The 20,237-nt window shown below is 46.1% G+C and overlaps 1 protein-coding gene across 5 annotated transcripts in view; it reads left to right on the top strand.

Annotated features, from left to right (window-relative positions):
* Tgm6 (transglutaminase 6) overlaps positions 1-20,237 on the top strand; it is a 41,818-nt gene that overhangs the window by 14,097 nt on the left and 7,484 nt on the right. For 2 of the 5 annotated variants that reach the window (NM_001289748.1, NM_177726.4), the window contains exons 2-10: positions 9,238-9,411; positions 9,917-10,159; positions 10,864-10,982; positions 12,316-12,444; positions 14,653-14,830; positions 15,261-15,399; positions 16,689-16,792; positions 16,860-17,102; positions 18,438-18,779. In NM_001289748.1, the coding sequence (NP_001276677.1) occupies positions 12,442-12,444; positions 14,653-14,830; positions 15,261-15,399; positions 16,689-16,792; positions 16,860-17,102; positions 18,438-18,779 (1,009 nt within the window). In that variant the 5' untranslated portion in view covers positions 9,238-9,411; positions 9,917-10,159; positions 10,864-10,982; positions 12,316-12,441. Of the gene's footprint in view, positions 1-294; positions 439-9,237; positions 9,412-9,886; positions 10,160-10,863; positions 10,983-12,315; positions 12,445-14,652; positions 14,831-15,260; positions 15,400-16,688; positions 16,793-16,859; positions 17,103-18,437; positions 18,780-20,237 lie in introns of those variants that run through there. The other 3 variants (NM_001289747.1, XM_017318203.2, NM_001289749.1) reach the window with 3 other exon arrangements.

Below are 20,237 nucleotides of genomic sequence, written 5' to 3' on the forward strand. Positions count from 1 at the left end.
ACATCCCACAAGGAATAAAACCTATATTGGAACTCAACTGTATACCTCTGAGCCTATGTTCACGGTGCCTGACCAAAATTCAAAGAGAGACCAAGAAAAAGCAAAAAGGGGAAAAACCTAGGAAAGCTGTGGGGATTAGGGTGTCTGTGGGGCTTGTGGTGCTCATACTATGCTCATATCTGTCTGCCTGGTGGGCACAGAATCTGACCCAGGGTCTTGGATGCTCACCCTGCATATATATGCCTGAGGGAGAAGGCCTAGGGGCTGGTAATATGCTCTCCACGTTGTCCTCAGGCCTTGGGTTCAGTCAACCAAAGAAGTTTCCAGATAAAGTATTGTCCATCTCAGCCCCTCCCTGGCACCTGGCAAGGAGCTGTGTAACCATCTGCACATCTGCACACTGATTAGAAGATCCAGAGGAGCACTTGAGGACCAGAGGTACTTGTTTCAGCAGCTAGCCGCAGACTCCCCAGACTGTAAGGTCCTGCTGGGTCATTTCACAGATTGAACCACTGAGGCCCAGAAGAGAGGAAGGAGCTTGCCCTGGTCCCACCAGGACTTCACAACAGTTCTGCCACTCTTACCAGAGGATACATATAGAGCCTGCTGCTTGTCCCATGACTTTTCAAAAGTAAGACGTTAAGGAAAAAGATAGAGCTGAGCATAGAACTGCTTGCATCAGGGACTATGGGGTGGGTATGGTATGGGCAGCTGATAAAGTGTGGGGGGACTCTGGTCCTTTAAGGGTGGGCCCCAATTGCTGGTAAGCATTAGACTCCTTGTCATATCCCATACCAGGAAGAGAAAGAGAGAGAGAGAGAGAAAGAGAGAGAGAGAGAGAGAGAGAGAGAGAGAGAGAGAGAGAGAGAGAGAGAGAGAGTTATCCACTTCTATCCACTTACCTAATATTCATGGAGCATCTATTAATTCCCAAGCCCTAACCTAGGCTCCTAAGACACAGGGAGGTTGGAAACCAGAAATGAACTTCATGAATCTTAGTACAGAGGAGGAAAACATATAATCAAACAAGTCTACAGCATCCTTGAACATGGGTTACAGACAGACGCTTTTGTTTCAGATAGCAATATCTGGGGTGAGATGAATGGCAAGTGACAAACTGTACCCTGCATATGTATCTGCTTCCTCTTCTACACTGCTCCATCAGGTGTTCTCCTCCAGAGTTGTGTCTCTCTGTTCCCCTATCTATGGGAGGACCCCAGTTAGGATAGGACTGTAATCACCAAAATGGTGGCTTTTTCCTGTCTCCCTGCTCACCATGTCCTGACTATCATCTTACTGTGATGGGGCAAGTCAGGAAAGTATGATGCTGATGGATCTGGATGACTTGGGTCACCTCAGGAGCATCTCCAGGGCCAGATCATACAGATTCAGAAATGGTGACCTCTTGGACTATGGAGAGGTTTACTGCTGCCATGATATGTCAGGAAGCTTACAATTTCTAGGTTTCTATCTCTTCATAACCACCAAGGCATAAAAGGAAGAGCAGAATTGCAGAAGTGGGGAGAAGCTGAAGGGATGCACATATTATCAGCAAAATGAAGAGTTTACTAACATGGGATGGGTAAGCTACTTCTTTAAGGGCTACAAGAATTCAGTGGAAGAGCAATGAGATGGTCCCTGGGTATAGGCGGTAACAGTGCTTAATGTGCAAGCCTGGAAACTGAAGTTCAATTCCCAGAACCCATGTAAGGGTGCAAGGAGAGAACCAACCCCATAAAGTAGCCTCTGCTCTCCACATGTGTACTGTGCCCCCCACATGTGTGCTATGCCCCCCATACCACCTTATGCATTATGCATGCACATGCATGCCCATACACATATCACACATGCAGAGAGAGAGAGAGAGAGAGAGAGAGAGAGAGAGAGAGAGAGAATTGAAGAGAAAGAGGCCCTGAATTTGAGAGAGCAAGGGGTATATGGGAGGACCTGGTGGGAGGAAATTGGGGGATATGATGTGATTATATTGTAATATCAAAATATTTTAAAATATAACAAAAAAATCATTCAAGATCCTCAAGATCATCCTTTGACTATAGAGTGAATTTGAGGGCATCCTGGATTGCATGAAGAACTGTCAAAGAGACAAGGAGAAGGGGGTAGGGAGGGAGAGAGAGACGTGATCTGAGGAAACTTGACCCTGGTCTGGGAAGCTATGAGAGAGATGGTCTCTGAGATTCAGGGTTAATGATAATGGTGGTTCTGACTCATCCCACAGGAGTAGGGAATAAGGTTATTGGGAGGTAATTAACTCAGCCCTGTCTGCCTTGGGGTGGGTAGAGGGGGTGGGATTTGATGAGGGTACATAAGCCTCAGATCATGGGAATCTGTGTTGGTTTCCTATTTCTTTGTCACAGATCAAATCAGCACCTATAACCTTTTAAGACATCTGTTTCCTTCTCAGAAATAGGCAGGAGAGGGCAGGATGAAGGAGAGATGTGGAGATTGGGAAGAGGGAGGGATGTGGCCAAATATTGAGAAATCGCATGGATATAAGGAGAATGAGGGAAGCCTGTAAGTTGGAGGGAATTCAGGGTGGGGAAGAGGAGAGAAGGGCAGGGATGCTAGCGTGGACTCTGACATGTATAACAGGCACATGTGATGCTGAGGGAGCCTACAGGCCAGCATGCACTTTGTTGACAGGTACCACAGGAAGCCATTTGTCCCTTCTGCCAGTGATGAGGGAAATGTCTCCTCTTGGTAGTTGGGAACCAGCTTCACAAGTTCCTGAGAAGTGCTGGCTTTTATCAAAAATGGCCATTGAGCAAGAAAGAAAGAAAGAAAGAAAGAAAGAAAGAAAGAAAGAAAGAAAGAAAGAAAGAAAGAAAGAAAGAAAGAAAGAAGGAAGGAAGGAAGGAAGGAAGGAAGGAAGGAAGGAAGGAAGGAAGGAAGGAAAGAAAGAGAGAAAGAGAGAGAAAGAAAGAGAAAGAGAAAGAAAGAGAAAAGAGGAAAAAGAGAGAAAAGAGGAAAAAGAGAGAAAAGAAAAGAAGAGAAGAGAAGAGAAGAGAAGAGAAGAGAAGAGAAGAGAAGAGAAGAGAAGAGAAGAGAAGAGAAGAGAAGAGAAGAGAAGGAAAGATTATGCAAAGGAACTAGAATTTTTAAAGGTAGGCATTTTTGCCTGCTGTAATGGTTACTCCTCTGGTGCTGTTCTAAAATACCATGACTAAAAGCAACTTATACAAGGAAGTGTTTATTTGACTTACTATCCCAGATGGATAAGAGCCTGTCACAGTGGCTGAGCATACAGTGGGTCAGCACAGGAGCAGGCAGCAGGCCCCACAGCCAAAGCAGGAAGCTGAGGGAGCTCAGATGCTTCAACAAAGCACACAGAGAGAAAACTAGAAGTGGCATGAGGCTCTCGATATTAAAGCTCACCCCCAGTGACATACTTCTGCAAACAAGGCCACATCTCCTCAACTTCCTCAACAGTGACACCAACTAGGAACCAAGTGTTCAAAAGCCTGAGTCTATAGAGGACATTTCTCATTCAAACTACCACATTCTGCTTCTTGGTCCCCATAGGCTTGTCACCATGCCATAATGCAAAATGTGTTTGATGTAACTTTAAAGGTCCCAATAGTCTTTCATAGTCTCAGCACTGTTTAAAGGTCCAGAGTCTCTTCTGAAACTGAAAGTAATCTTTTAATTGTAACCCCTGTAAAATAAAAAAAGCAAATTACATACTCCCAACATATAATAGCATAGAACATGCATTACCATTCCAATAAGGAAGAATGGGGACACAGAAGGAAATACTGGACCAAAGCAAGACCTGAACCCAGTTAGGAAAACATCAAGTCCTGTAGTTCCATGTCTACTGTCAAAGGGCTTAGATGGGTCTACCCTCTCAGCTTTTCTCCCTGCAACACCTCTCTCTCTCTCTCTCTCTCTCTCTCTCTCTCTCTCTCTCTCTGTGTGTGTGTGTGTGTGTGTCTCTCTCTCTCTCTGTCTGTCTGTCTCTCTGTCTCTCTGTCTCTCTCTGTCTCTCTCTCTGTCTCTCCCTCTCCCTCTCCCTCTCCCTCTCCCTCTCCCTTTCCCTCTCTCTCCTCTCCCCCTCCCCAGGCTGGTTTCATTCCCTGTATGCAGCTCTTCCAGACACATGTCCCGCTGCTCTAACATCTCCAACATCTTTGATCTCCAAAGCAATCCAGGCTTCACTTGCACAGTTAATGCAGTGGCCTATGAGAGCCTCTTCTCCCTCAGGGCCTTCATTCAGAGACTCCCCTGCCACATGATCTGGCCTCAGCCACTCTCTGGAACTACATAGGAATAATCCATAGCCTATTTATTCTCCCATCCTTTATGCCCATACAGCCAGCACTAGTTGATCAACACTGCCAAGTCTGGATCCAGTGTGGGATAAACCCTGGTCCCCTTGAATCACATCAGCACTGACATTTTTGTTCAAGTTCCTTTCTGGGAAAAGAGAAATGCTGTGTTCTTTCCCAGGTTAGAAGCTTAGCTGGGTGGGGTCTTTCCCCGAGGGCGCCTTCCCTTTATTCCAGTGCAGAGCAAACCTCTCCTTAACTGTGCTCTTAACAGGTTCAGCCTCTCTTCTAGCTCATGCCTTGGTTATAACATTAAGCACCTTAGTGCTCCTTTTCCCTCCAAACTGCATTTTGTATTTCTTTGTGACCCACTTGATCTTTCTCATTGTAGACCTGCCAAGGGGTTATAAGTAATTACCATACCAGAGATTCAGTGTCATGAAATCTTGAAATTTTCTCCACCAATGAGAACATTTCATTGTTTAATTTAGCTTCAGACAAGTTCTCAAGATAAGGGCAGAAGGCAGATGGATTCTTTGTTGAAATATCATGTGAATGGTCTCTAGCACAGTTGCTCTTAAAATCATTACTTCCTTCCTAAACCTCTTGAGCTAGGTCTCTACAATCCACATTACTCTCAGCATGCTATCTTCGGGGTTCCTGCCAGAACAGCCCAATCTCTGCTTACACAGTCAACAGCTTTTCTAGTTTAAAATCCCAGAGTATTCCACATTCTTCCTAGAGAACAACATGGTCAGGCTCATCACAGCAACAGCCCACTCTCTGGTACTAATTTCTATATTAGCTATTCTGTATTAGTTACTTCTCTATGGCTGCCATTAAAAAAAAACAACAACAACACTACTCAAAGCAACTTAGAGAAAAAAGGGTTTAGTTGACATATGTTTCCAGAAATATTAGAGTCTGTCACATCAGGGAAGCATGGCAGCAAGCAGCAAGCATGAAAGCCAGAGTGGGAAACTGAGAACTTACATCTCTAAACCCAAGAATGAAGCAGAGAACGTGTTCTCAAAGTGGATCAAGGCTTTTCATCTCAAAGCCCACCTCTTATGACATCCTTCCTCCAGCAAGACTGTGCCACCTAATGCTTCCTAAACAGTGCCACCAACTGACAACCAAGTGTTGAAATGCCTGAGACTATGGGGGACATTTCTCACTGAACTCTCAACACCTATCTTCTGACCATAGCACTTGCCAGAGCACTGTTCTAGTGCCTATGATGCAGGCTTCTCATATATTCTAGAGTCTTGGATTTCTGGGTTTGTGGTGCTTGTGGCATCAAAAGTAAAGGGAGCAGAGCACAGGGGTTCTATAAAAGTGCAGACTTGAGTACCTGAGTCCACACCCCACTGACTGCAAAGTTCCATGGCTCTTCCTGCTTCCATTTGCAAAGCTGAGACAAGAGATTCCTCAAATGGTTAGTGAAGATTAAAGAATACAACATTTCTAGAGTACTTACAAAACTACTGTTTCACAAGAAGGCCGACTAAATAAAACCTACTCAGTGTCTCTGCCCACAATTAATGTATTCCTGCTGTATATACCAAATAAAATAGAGGAGCCAGGTACCATTAAGCAGGAAATAACTACTTAAAGATATTTCTATTCGTTGCATTTCTTGTTGCTTTGACAAAATACTTGAGAGAGTAACTTAAAGGAAGAGAGATTCATTTTGAATGACATGTTTACCATATTTGAGTGGAAAGTCATGGTGTCTGAGAATTTAGTGGAGGATATTTTTACCCCCATTAAGACAGGAATCAGACACAAGAAGGACAAGACAGTCCCAAGAATTCATATGCCACCCAGTGAGTGACCTATGCCCTCTACCTAAAACCCACCTGAAGCTGACTGGCTTGTTTCCCCTGGCTTACTTGGCTACCTTTCTTATACAGCCCATACCCTCCTGCCTAACGATGCTAGTACCCATAGTGGAATGGGCCCTCCTATATCAATTAAAAATGAATAAAATTCCCCTCTGATATGATATGACATTGACCAATCTGATGAAGGCAATTCTTTAATTAAGGTTCTATCTTCCCAAATAACTATAGTTTGTGTCAACACAACATGAAAAAAAAAAAAAGACACACAGTATAAGATAGCAATTCTGACATCTCTCTGCTAAACTCTTAGGTAAGCAAAATGGTTAAACAGCAATAGATTACTAATACTCTCTGGTCACTAGTCTCTTGAAACTAATTTGATACATATTACTGAGTCCAATTATCATTTTAAAATTGTTATATTCTAATTATACTATAAAAGGTAAATAAGAAATTTAGTTCAATATAGTTAAGTCTATGAATGCTTGTTGCAACTTTGTCGGAATGCATGGCATCCTGGTCAGGTGACATGTAAAGTACCATGGAGTTACCAGTCACAAATACAGACTTACTCCTTCCTGTGGGGCATAGAGAGGACCAAAGTCAACTCAAACAGTGTCACTATTCATGACAAAACATTTTGGAAAGCCCCAACAATAACTAAATACTTTTCATAAAGGAGGGAAGGTTTATTTTGGTTCATGTTTCAGAGGGTTGTAAAAGTATCTTTAATTCTCCTGATGTAATTGTCATTTTGGAAGTTTATTGCCTCTGTCTGCTAACCTAGGCCTAGTCCTGGAAGCTTCTAGCCTCCATACAACCGTATCTAGGCCTAGAATGTTTTCAACCTCTGAGACTTTCTGCTGAATAAGCTCACCCTTTCTAGGTCTTTCTGAACTCTGGCTGGTTCAACTCAACTATTCTGGCTCAACTCCTCTCTAAATTGAATGATTCAATCTGGCTTCTCTCAGATTCTCATTGAATTGTTCTGCCTGGCCTCATACTAACTTTAGCAACATGTTCTAGTCTGACTTTTTCTCATTCTCTGGCTCTTTCTAGCTTCACCTATGTCTAGCTTATTTTCTCTTCAACTGTCTCTCTAAAGCTCTCGAGGTAAAATCTCTCTGTCTCTCGCTCTCTCTCTACACTGCTCCCTCTTATAACTTCTTCCTCTCTCTTCTCATGAGAGTGTATCCTATCCTATCAAATCTCTGTCTGATTTGTCACTTTGTCTGCCACTCAATTAGACATCATTTCTAAACACAGGTGCTTTCTTCTACAAACTAACTTTAGCTTTATTGTTTGGGATTAAAGGTGTGTACTAAAGGGATGTCTGTATTCCAGCCAGACGGATTAAAGGTGTGTGCTAAGGCTGAGCCACACCACAACTAAAAACAGGTTTTTCCAGTAAACAACACAGTCTCAGGGTTCACAGTATGATCAAATATCCTGCAATATCCCCCCCCTTTTTTTTTGGTTTGAGCTAAAAATTGTACACAGTTTAACTTCTACAACAGAAACAATATCAATCCCATGAATCTAGCAGTCTGCATGTCCTTATAAAGATCTGTTGGTGCAATGATGTTTCATCACTGCAGCCCTGATCATCTGCCTTCAGCAGCAAGGTTTTCGGTCTGCCAGTCTGATGAGCAATCTGTTCTTTTCCATTCAGCTTGTTGAGCTCTCCCTATGCAAGGGGGATCTGCTTTCCTTGTTTGTCTGAGTTGCTGTCTTTGTCTCTTTCTTCCTTGTGCCTTTCATGTGGAAGTTGCTCATACTTAGATTGGATCTTTATCAATTTTGATACGACCTGTAGTCTTTCATCACTTGTGGAAATACAGAGGGAAAAAAAAAAAAAAAAAACTTCGTCCCCAATGTAATACATCCTCTGACTGACTTCCATCCTGATGTTAAAACATCTTTAAAGTATACAAATTGATCTAATTCAGCAGTTTTTTTCTATAATCTAGTGTCTTTCAGCTTCCCCCTTTCTGTTTATCAAGGTGAAATTAGATCTTTATGAGTCCATACATAAACTAGACACACCAGAACTAAAAAAAGTTTTTTTTCTAGTAAACAACAGAATCTCGAGGTTCACAGTGTGATCAAATATCATACAATAGAGGATTCAGTTTGGCTGTACATGTGCCTGAGGGAGACATCTTGGTGTCAAGAATATGTGACAGAAGAGAGCTGTTCCTTTTGAGGTGGACAGGAAGCAGGGGGCAGGGGCGGGGAATAGAAGAAGGAATGTACTATACAACAGTGTACATGGATATACATGTAACACAGCCTATTCCTCGTCTCCCTCCAAGCTTTGGTGGTCTCTTGCAACAATCGACCGTCATAGCAGGTTTTCCTAAACTATCAAAAGTTACTGTAGACTGTTGGGTCCCAGGTACTCAGTCAGTCACTCTATACCCAAACAAATAGACCTCAAATAGATAAAGGATGAGGGTTCTGGGATTGAGGTCAGATTCATCATTCTGACACCTAGAGTGGCTCTACCAACTGAAGATTTATCCTCAATGCTACCTTCCCAAGGAAGTCTCATTTGTCACTCTTTAGTCTGCCCCTCTTTCATTGTCCTTTCAGCTCCCATGCCCCTAACAGTATGTATGGCTAAATAGTAATTAGCCAAGTGTAGACTCAACTCAGGTGATGTCCCTGCTCATTTGGAACATAATGACAAATTATTGTTTTTTCTCATGTTTTGAGTACTCTAAATGAGAAGATGTTGTCCTCATGACCACTCCTGTGACATCATTATCCCCATCCTGTTTGTATTGAGGGTGGGGAGCGTTGGTTTATTTTGATTTGGTTTGTAGACCAGGCTGGCTCACACTCACAGAAATCTGCCTACCTCTACTGAGATTCTAGGCCTAGTATCACAAGGACTTCAAGTACTGTCGATAACAAAAACCAGTAGCCTGTCATGAACAGATGGATCCGCACTGGCAGGATGAAGCAGGTGGAAGACAGAGTCAGGTACAGAGGAAGCTGCCTCAGAAGTCAGGTACAGAGGAAGCTGCCTCAGAAGTCAGGGACAGAGGAAGCTGCCTCAGAAGCTTGGCCTAACTCACTTCTCTCTTCTTCCTGCTCAGGGGTCAGAATCACCAAGGTCGACTGGCAGCATTCGAAAAATGGTGCTGCCCACCACACCCAAGATTACCCTTGCTCTGAACTGGTGGTTCGAAGAGGCCAGTTATTCAGTCTCACCCTGGATCTGAGTAGAGTCCTGGACAGCGAGGAGGCCCTCATCTTCACCGTGGAGACAGGTGAGTGGCCTTGCCAGAACCCTGGTGGCCCACAGACTACCGATTTTATGGCCAGTAACTGGAGATCCTTTAGTCAGTAGCCTGGGCTTTAGGAAAAAGTGAGTCTCTGGGAAGTGGGCTGAATCCTGAGGGCCTCTGATAACAGTTCCTAGGGGAAAGGTAGAAAATGTCACCTGCCTATAGCAGCCAGCTGGGTGGGTGACCTCACTGGAGCCCTGTGCATAGGAAGGAATTCGGGGCTCATTATGAGCATGGAGAATCTCCTTTGCTTTTCCAGCCAGATAAAAAGCCAGCTGCCACTTCCTCCTCTGCCCAAGGGATGGTTGGGAGTCAGGGCAGCTGAGAGGTGCCCACTCTGTCCCAGGGCTTCCTGAGTTTGACCAGTCCCTCCTTTTACTGTCTCCCAACATTTGGGAGATGAAGTCTGGGCTTCTATACCTATAGCTTTTCCTCTTCTCTAAACGAACACTTTTAGGAGACAGACTCTCTTGATCCTTCCTGCCAGGACCTCACGCATCCGAGGCTCTCCACACCAAAGCCGTATTCCAGACAGCAGAGCTAGAAATAGGGGACACTTGGACAGCTGCAAAAGAGGAACAGACAGAGAACACAATCACCGTCAGCCTCTCGAGCCCTTCCAATGCAGTCATTGGCCGATACCTGCTGAGTGTCAGGCCCTCTTCCCGCAGGAAACACAGTGACCGAAAGCTGGGCCAGTTTATTCTCCTGTTCAATCCCTGGTGCCCAGGTAGGAACCGCCACATCTGAGACCAAGGGTCCCCTGGAAGCCATCCTCAAAGCCAGGTCCACCTGTGGCTGGGCAGGCAGGGGGTGGGGAATGGAGGCTTGGAAGCAAGTCAAGGGATAGGAAGACAAAGCCAAACCAAGGGCTGGGATCAGGCAGAGGTCCCCAGAGTCAGACATGACAATAGAGCCATTAGAGAGAGGCAGGAAGCTGGAGGTTTCTGATGTAAGAGGCCAGTCAGGGGTTGAGAAAAGTGGAGAGGCTCAAGGGTGGGTTATGGCAATAGCAGTGGTGGTGGGGTGTCAGTCAGGTCTACTAACCTGCATCCCTCAATTTCCACCCTTGCAAGGTGGGAATAACAGAACTAACCTTGTAGATGTGGCAGAAATTTGTTTGGCTGGCACTGCAACATACAAGTCGCCTCACAAGGCCTCAGCAAGAGGCAGCTATAATCAGGACTTTATTAATGTTCAGAAAATACAAGGCTGCCACTGGCATCAAGGTGGAACATCAGACATACCAGGATTCTAGGGGTTAGGTCCTGCTTGGGGGAAAAACTATCCAGAAAAAGTGAGTCTTAGCAGAGAGAGGCATGGAGCCAGTAAGCCCCCTGCCCTGTCCAGACCAGGTCAGCCTCCAGGCTCTGCCATATTGCTAAGCTCCTCCCAGGACAGTAAGAACACATAGGTCTGCTGACTGCTTTTCAGAGGACGATGTGTTTCTGGACTCAGAGGAAGAGAGGCAGGAGTACGTGCTTAACGACAGTGGCGTCATCTTCCGAGGCGTGGAGAAGCACATCCGAGCCCAGGGCTGGAACTACGGGCAGGTCTTCAGGGGCACAACCAGATGGGGTGGACCAGGGCTGGGGTATCAGGGGCACAACCAGATGGGGTAGACTGGGGCTGGGGTGTGGTGAAGGCAGCCTAGGGGACTTCTGTCTGCCCACCTCTTCCTAGGAAAGGCAACCTGGGCCAACTCTTAAGGCAAGCAAATCCATTCATTCATTCACTCAGCTACCATCCCTTGTGCCAAGGCCTGACCTGGACCATTGGAAAGGGGGAGCTACATTAGATACAGTTTGGAAGTAGAAGTCAGTTCTGTGTCGAAATATAAATAGCTTCAACCAGTGATTGTCAAACATGAGCATGCATTAGAGTCACTGGAGGTCTAAGATTGCAGGAGACATGGAAGCAGGCCTAGAAATCTGTGTTTTAAACAAGTACCGAGGTCATGGTGACACTGCCAGACTAGGACTCTGCTTCGAGAGTCCCCTCCACTATCTGTAGAGAACTGGTTCTATACCCACTGCAGGCATCAAAACCCACAGATTCTCAAATCCCTTCTCTAAGAGAGAAAGATTTTTGTGGAGCCTGAACACTTGTATGTATTCAGGTCTCTCTAAGTCACCCCTAATACCTAAAGCAGTAGGAATGCTAGACAGCTGCACTGCATTGTCCAAGGAATGACAAGGAAAAGTGATTATATATATATATATATATTCAGTTCAGATACAAGGATAGGCAGCTCAAGAGAAGGTGAAAGGATTCACATCTGGCATGATAAATTGTAGGTTCAGGTCCCTGTTGGAGTTAGGGAAGACCTAAATGGGGAAGGGGGAGCAGCCCAAGCAACTAGGGGTAGAAATCAAGGGAGTATAGACTCTCCTAAAGGACTCTGCCTGCCTAAGCTCCAGGTGACACCTGGGACTTGACTGTCCACCTAAAAACAGGCTGAGGCTCAAAAGCATTAAGGACCCCAGGACTGGTCAGCAGTAATACTTTGGAAGTTTAAAATCCATCTAAAGAGTCAGCACCCTTAGCTACACTTCTACACTGCGAGAGCCTGGGCTGTTAAACCTTCCAGATTCTCAGAGGAAATTTGCATGGAAAAATCCTAGTTGTTAAGTGTCATCAGCTGATCCAAGCATGCATAAAACATATAGAAGCATGCAGAGTGTGTGGGTAAGATGGATATGTGGCTCAAGAACTATCATGGGGAGTCATGGGAAAGTTAAAGGTTCCAGGATGAGCCTTTGAAGAAATTTAATGTCCCCAGGGGGAGTTGGTGCAGACTGATATAGATGTATGCAACAGATCAAGTGGGGTTGGGGGAGGGCCTGGATGAGACTCTGCCTCTGAGTACAGCTTCTCTGGGAGCAGTTTGAAGAGGACATCCTGAACATCTGCCTCTCCATTCTGGACCGAAGTCCTAGTCACCAGGAGGACCCAGCCACCGATGTGTCCCACCGCCATGACCCAGTCTATGTCACCAGGATCATCAGTGCCATGGTAAGGAGGCCATTACCATCCTCACAGCCCACCTTCAAGGATCCCCCAAACCAGTCTCAGCACCACACCCTAAGAGTCTCACTCAGTCTCACCTCTTGCTCTCTTTATTGCTGCATAACTAACCATGCCCAAACTCCATGCTATCAAACACCCTGTGTTACAGCCAGTTCTGTAGGCCAAGAGTTTGGCAGGACACCATGGGAATGGCTTGCCCCAGCTCCTGGATGCTTCGGCTTGGGGTTCCCAAATGGCTTCAGAGGACCAGTGTGGTTAGGTGTTATCTTAAGCCTTTGACTCTGGCAGTTGGTAGCTCTTTGTTTCCTGCTCAACCCATGCCTGCTGGATTTCCCAGACCTCACTCAGGCCTCTAGGCTGGAGGGGACTAGAAACTGGGACTAGCCAGTAATCTCACTTCTGTGATCAAAGCAATAAAGCAAAGACATTTCTGACAAAAGGGAATGAGCCCAGATCCCACGTCTCCAGGGAAGGAGCACCCATTTTAACTGATCATAAGCTGGAGGCCATATGCCACAAAAAGCAGAAAGAAAGCCTACTATTTGGATTGTATTTTATTTTTTAATTAAAATATAATTACATCACTATACCTTTTCTCTTTCGACCCTCTGATGCCTCCCTTGTTCCCTCTCAAAATCATTGCCTCATTATTCCCCATTGTTATTGGTATGTGAGTATGTATGTGTATGTATACACAATGCCTAGATATATAATATATAAATACAGCCTGCTTAGTCTGCTTAGTGTTGCTTGTGTGTATATGATCTCAGGGCTGACCACGTGGTACTGGATAACAAATCAGGGAGCTTATCCCTAGGGAAGACTCTCACTCACAGTTGTCTGGAGTTCTTTGTCTTAGGTGGGCCCCATGCGATTTCTCCCTTACATGCTAGCATGTCTATGGCTGTTGTACTAGTTTAGACAGCCATTCTGTTGAGGAATCAGAAGTGACACTTCCAGGTCATGTCTAGGAGATACAGTCTCATAGCAGATTTCCTGGGCCTCTGAGAGAGCCTAAGATCATACAAGTGCGGAGGTCATGGTTGGGGATTTGGGATTCTAAAAGTAAAGCTGTATTTCTTAGATGGTGTACTGGCTAGTTTTGTGTCAACTTGACACAGGCTGGAGTTATCACAGAGAAAGGAGCTTCAGTTGGGGAAGTGCCTCCACGAGATCCAGCTGCAAGGCATTTTCTTAATTAGTGATCAAGCGGGGAGGTCCCCTTGTGGGTGGTGCCATCTCTGGGCTGGTAGTCTTGGGTTCTATAAGAGAGCAAGCTGAGCAAGCCAGGGGAATCAAGCCAGTAAAGAACATCCCTCCATGGCCTCTGCATCAGCTCCTGCTTGAGTTCCAGTCCTGACATCCTTTGGTGATGAACAGCAGTGTGAAAATGTAAGCTGAATAAACCCTTTCCTCCCCAACTTGCTTCTTGGTCATGATGTTTGTGCAGGAATAGAAACCCTGACTGAGACAGGTGGTCCTAGTTCCCCAAGACTTTAGAATGATGATGGAGGCTAGAGAGTGAACACCAGTGAAGAATCCCAGACCTGGCATATGGCAGCCCAGTGACAGCCACACAAGCTTCAAGTCTAAGTCCTGGACTCATAGGTCACCCCTTTGTTAATAGAGTGGAGCAGGTCCCTTAATCTCTGGATTTCACTTTTTTTTCCTCTGAAAAAAATACAGGAGGATAAAGGGATTTATATTGCAGACTTAAAACAAGTTAACCCTCTAGACCTAAAATTCTCAAGACAGTGCTTCATACACAGTAGTGTTCAACAGGCACCTGACTGCAGCTATGGTTACAGTACTGCTAATGATCCCAAATTTAACTAACATACACATATTTAAAGCATGAAATATTCGCAAGTCATAGTTGACTTTTGACAACAGACTATCCAAATTGAAGATAATTGAAAATTATAAATAATGTAAAAAGTAGTCTTTTAGTTTTGGGAGAGGGGAGATGTTTAGATCAAGTCCCTGGCCTCTTGCATGCTAATCATGTGATCTTCACTCACACACACACACTTGATATTTTAAGAAATCAGAGTGCCCTAATTTTCAGGCAACTTAAAGGCAAAGAGTGACCCCCCATTGGCTTGGGATTCCAAAGCTTGAAGATGAGTTTACAATGAAAGGAGATGCCTGGGGATTCCTGCCCAGCGACTGATTTACACCTTCTCTGCTCAGGTGAACAGCAACAATGACCGAGGTGTGGTACAAGGCCAGTGGCAGGGCAAATATGGAGGTGGTACCAACCCACTGAACTGGCGTGGCAGTGTGGCCATCCTACAGAAGTGGTTCAAGGGCAGGTACAAGCCAGTCAAATATGGCCAGTGCTGGGTCTTCGCTGGAGTCATGTGCACAGGTATGGAAGGAAAAACTTCCTTTCAGCACACATACACACCTTAAATTTGCATGGGTTTACATAGATTTGAATGTTATAATCAGTTTTCATTGATGAAGAGGAAATAGAAATCTGGTTAAGGAAGAGAGAAACCAAACAGTTCGTTTATTTGGCATTTCGGTCTTTTGTTTGGCATAAATCCTCCCCCTGCCTCTGTCAGGGTGTCAGGGGTCAATCTCTGTGTTCCTCAGCTTCCCTCAGAAAGATACATAGCATTGTCCTGTGGACCCTGAGCCTGCCTGCCAAGACGAGGGTGACAGTAGCGTCCATGGAAGCCCTCTGAGAGAGTGCAGAGGACTTGGTGGTCCTGATGTAGGACCTCCACAGTGGAGAGACTAGGGGCTGAGGCCAGACAGGCAGAGCAGCCTGCAGCAGGTTCTCCACTCCACAGTCCTCAGGTGCCTGGGGATCGCAACCAGGGTGGTGTCCAACTTCAACTCAGCCCACGACACCGATGGCAATCTGAGTGTGGACAAATATGTGGACTCTTATGGCCGAACCCTGGAGGACCTGACAGAAGACAGCATGTGGTAGGTCCCAGGCCACTGAGAACTGGGATTGGGAGCTGCCCGGCCCAGTGCTAAGGGCTCAATCCCTTGCTCCTGTCCTTACACAGACATTTCTTCCTGGACGTTGTCACCTCCCTTTAGCTCCCGGACAGTTACCAATGTATTTTTCTGTGAGAATGGCCTCCCCAAGGGAGTTTCACTGCCCCTTAACCCCAGCTTAGCAAAGCAGGAGTCTGGTTTCCCTCTGATGCTTGCTTCTGTGTGACCCTGTGCAAGTGACACCACCACCCCTAATCTCATGACCTCTCCGTGAACATAGGAAGATGAACATAGTCAAGATGGCCTCACCAGGGCCCACACGGTGACTGCACAGCTGCACCCTACCCACCCTCCCACCTATCAGGCCTAAGATAAACACACTAAGAATTTCCTGCTTCCCAGCCTTCGTATATACTGTTCCCCCTACCCAGAAAACTGTTCACTTTGGTCTTTCTCTGGCTAATTCATCTGCATATAGGCCTTGTGTTAGTTACCATTTACCTAGAGTAGGTTTCCAGCAGCCATTCTCTGGTACAACAAGCCCCTAATTTTCTGCATAGTTTATTATAGTGTTTGAGGCTCCCTATCTGTCTCCTTCATTAAATTGGATGGACACACATATATACACAAGGTTATACACAGAGTTACACACATATTCACAAACAGAAAAACACACACATAAATACAGAGACATACATATATACATACATTATGTATAAACATACAAAATAAAACATACAGCAACATATAAGTAGGAAGATGCATACACATAAAAAGACACAAATATTCAAGGATGCAGACACATAAACACACATATGCACATATGCACATACACATATACTTACATGTACATACATATACTACACACATGTACACATATACATACACTCACACTCACATATACATATGTAAAGACACACAACACAATTGCTTCTATGATATCCTGCCTTTTAGCTTGGCTTGGAAGCACATGATAGATTATGATTCTAGCACTCAAGGGGCTCAGCCTGGCCTACACAAGGAACTACAGACCAGCCTGGCCTACATTAACCAGAGAGTGTGAGCGGCATGAGGCAAGATCTTTGGCCTTACCTGCAGTTGTATTTCTTTCATTTTGAAAGCAGGTTGTTCATATGTGGCACACATATATCCACACACAAATGTGACAGTGTCCATCAGACCAGGTGAATAAGTGGTTCATGAGGTGAAACTGGCCTTCTCAGGGCCTCTGTATGTCTATAGCTGCCTCCTTGCTCGTGTGTCTCTGGCAGGAACTTCCACGTCTGGAATGAGAGCTGGTTTGCACGACAGGACCTGGGCCCATCCTATGATGGCTGGCAGGTTCTGGATGCCACTCCCCAAGAGGAGAGCGAAGGTAGGGATCATCGGGTGGACCCAGCCCCGCTTGGCAGAACACTGCTCATGATATCCCTCCCACCCAGGTATGTTCCGGTGTGGTCCTGCCTCGGTCACTGCCATCCGTGAAGGTGACGTGCATCTAGCCCATGATGGCCCCTTCGTCTTTGCGGAGGTCAATGCAGACTACATCACCTGGCTATGGCACGAGGACAAGAGGCGGGAGCGTGTGTACTCGGACACCAAGAAGATCGGCAGGTGCATCAGTACCAAGGCAGTGGGCAGTGACTCTCGTGTGGACATTACAGGCCTCTACAAGTATCCAGAAGGTGAGGGCCTTTATCAGCCTCCCCATGATGGTCTGTGAGACACAGATAGTTCACGGAAAATCTGGGGCCAGATCCTCTCCAGATGTGAGGTTGGTGACAGTAGCTTTGGTTCAGCATCATTTGTGCTGCCTTCCCGGCCTGCTTTGCCTCTCTTCTGGGTTAGGTTCCCATGTGCGAGTGGTGTTTCCTCAAGGTATGTACAGAGAGTGATCTCAGGGACAGTAGCAGGTGCTAGAGATGGCACAAGCAGGAGACACAGACTAGGCCCAGTGACACTGGATTCTGTCACCTCCCAGGCCTCTACCACAGCCTAGCCCCTAGTTTATGGAAGAACCTGTGTTTGTTGGGAAACAAAAACAAGACAAATGGAGGTTTTTTCATTGCTGCATCCAATACTGCACCCTGAAGGGCTCCTTTTCCCATAGGGAGGCAGACCCCTGGACAGGGTGGTAATTTGACCCATATGCCCAGCCATGTCTGCTTGTTAAGACAAGCTCCTAAGTGATTAAGATCTGCTTCAAACTGGAATCAGTTTGTCTCTGCTGCTCCCTGAACACAAACCAGAGCAGTGACACTAGCTGGTTACAAGAAGGAGGGTGAGTCTGTTCCAGAGTCTCTCCAGAGCTGCTGTGTCCACAGAGCATGTCCTTCAGGTATTGCCTCTGCCCAGATAGTCTGAGGCCCCATACATCCGGTGAGACTACCACGGGGTCACCGCCCTCTGTGGTAGGGAGTTCGATGTCTACCAACTACTTTGCTGTTGAAAACACCCCAAATCCCACAGACACTAGCATCACCTTGGTTACCACCTCTGCTGGGATCACCACCCTTTGTCCTCTTCCTGGTCCATCAGGGTAGGCTGGTGGGCAAGGAGAGCTCATCTGCCATCTGCACAGACTTTCAGGAATTCAAAATGTGGGACCCTGGGATTTATTTGTTTGGTTTTTATTATTTGTTTTTGTCCTGAGTTGGCCTTGGCCCAAAACCAGCATCCCATTATATGATGGCAGTAACGAGTCTCTTGGCACCCAGCTGTCAGAGACGCTGAAAAATCTGATTTGTGTGTGTGTGTGTGTGTGTGTGTGTGTGTGTGTGTGTGTGTGTGTGTGAAATTTCCTGATCTGATGTGATAACAACTACTGTGATGTATATTTAAATAGAGAAGCGAACATGGATGAACATTTGGCAAAGGGCTCCCTATGACTCTTGGTCTGAGCTCTCCGAGAGCTGTGGGAATTTAAGGTGGTGACAGTGGGTTTCCCAGAGCAACAGAGCCTGGACCTGGGTTGGAAGAGTGTACTGCCTGCCTGTTCCTAATGTGACAGCGCCCTGCAGGGTCCCGGAAGGAGAGGCAGGTGTACAGCAAAGCTGTGAAGAAACTGCTAAGTGTGGAAGCCTGGGGGAGGAGGAGGCGGATCCGCAGGGCCAGCGTGCGCGGTGTCTGGCGCGACGACCTCCTGGAACCGGTCACCAAACCCAGCATCACTGGCAAGTTCAAAGTGCTGGAGCCACCGGTGCTCGGCCAGGACCTGAAGCTGGCTCTGTGCTTGACCAACCTCACCGCCAGGGCCCAGCGGGTCCGAGTCAATGTGAGCGGCGCCACCATCCTCTATACCCGCAAGCCTGTGGCAGAGATCCTGCGTGAATCCCACACCGTGAAGCTGGGGCCACTAGAAGGTAAGATCAGAGGGCCCTAGTGGGCTCTGACCAAATACCTCCTTTTCCAGGTTGGCTGGGAGGTGAGCAGCAGTGAGGGGGAGTCCCAGATTTACATTCATCCCCAAGAAGGCCAGCCCTAAGCTTTATGGTCAGTGCTTGCCACTCGTACCCACTTTACAGATAGGAAAGCCAAAGGTCAGAGGAGGAAATCGTGGTCATGTGACTCACTGTATTATGATGCCAATACAAGTGACAGGTGGCAAACTGGCCTTGAGGGTGAGGTGACTTATACCCTAGTCATCACAACTAATGTGATTATTTACAGACCAAATAAGCACATCGAGGGAACATGTCACTGTGCCCAGGATATGCTCTGTGTCACTCTTCTAACATCCACAGGCATCCCAGGTACCAGCAATGGCCCCATCCTTTGGAGATGTAAACCCACACTCAGAGTTCAAAGTCTCATCTGGTACATGTGTGGCAAGCATAACCCAAACCCAGGCAGCCTGGCTTAGAGGCTTGGGGGGGGGGGGGCTTGGGGGTTAGGGTTCCAGGCCCAGAACACTGCCAAGGCCCAGCACCTCAGCACTCAGCTGTTTGTCTGCAGGCAGCACCGTGGATGGCTCATCCCACGCTAGTGATGTTCTCTTGATGGGACATTTGCCTAAGAGCCACACTTGACATTTCACTGCAAAATGCCATCATGGCCCTGGGACGTTTGAAGATTTTTAATAATTTTAATTTTAACTGGCCTCATTGATTTTTTTTCTTTTCTTTTGTTTTTATTTTTATACCTTTGGGTTTTTTGTGTGTTTGTTTTTTGTTTTGTTTTTGTTTTGGTTTTGGTTTTTGTTTGTTGTTGTTAATTGGACAGGGATGTTCTTCGTGAGCCTTGAACACCTCATTCTTGTGTGGTTTGGATCCCACTTGCTTACTCTTCCATCCTTTTCCTAATTGCCTCCCTCCTCGTGGCATCTGTCTCTACCTGACTCTTCACACATATGGTCCCTCTCTGTCTCCCTAGCTATACAGCACTGCTCTCTCCATCTCTGGATGCCTCCCATTTCTGTCTCTGTCCCCACATCTTCCCTTAATATGTGCATTGTGTGTGTCTATGAGTATCATGTGTCAGCCCCTGTCTCTTCTCTCGCATGCTGTCTGAATTCTAAGGAAACAGCTATACACAGTTAATTACTGTCACCCCCTGGAGCAGCTCCTGGCCCACAAACCTTGTGGGCTTAGACGGGCATAAAAAGCCATGAAGGGTGCCACACAGCTTTAGCTCTGTCATTTCTGTTCACAAAATCTAAATCGCAAAATAACACTTTGTAATAGAATAAATTAGCATCTCCTGGCTTTTAGCATTTTTCATGTTCAAAATAATACATATTCATTAAAGAACTTAAAAAGCAAAAGAGAAAAATAGCCTCTTATCTCACCCCTACCTCCGGACTGCTGGCAGGTTCTCCTTCT

The sequence above is a fragment of the Mus musculus genome, chromosome 2, assembly GCF_000001635.26.
Source record: "Mus musculus strain C57BL/6J chromosome 2, GRCm38.p6 C57BL/6J".
Lineage (NCBI taxonomy): Eukaryota > Metazoa > Chordata > Mammalia > Rodentia > Muridae > Mus > Mus musculus.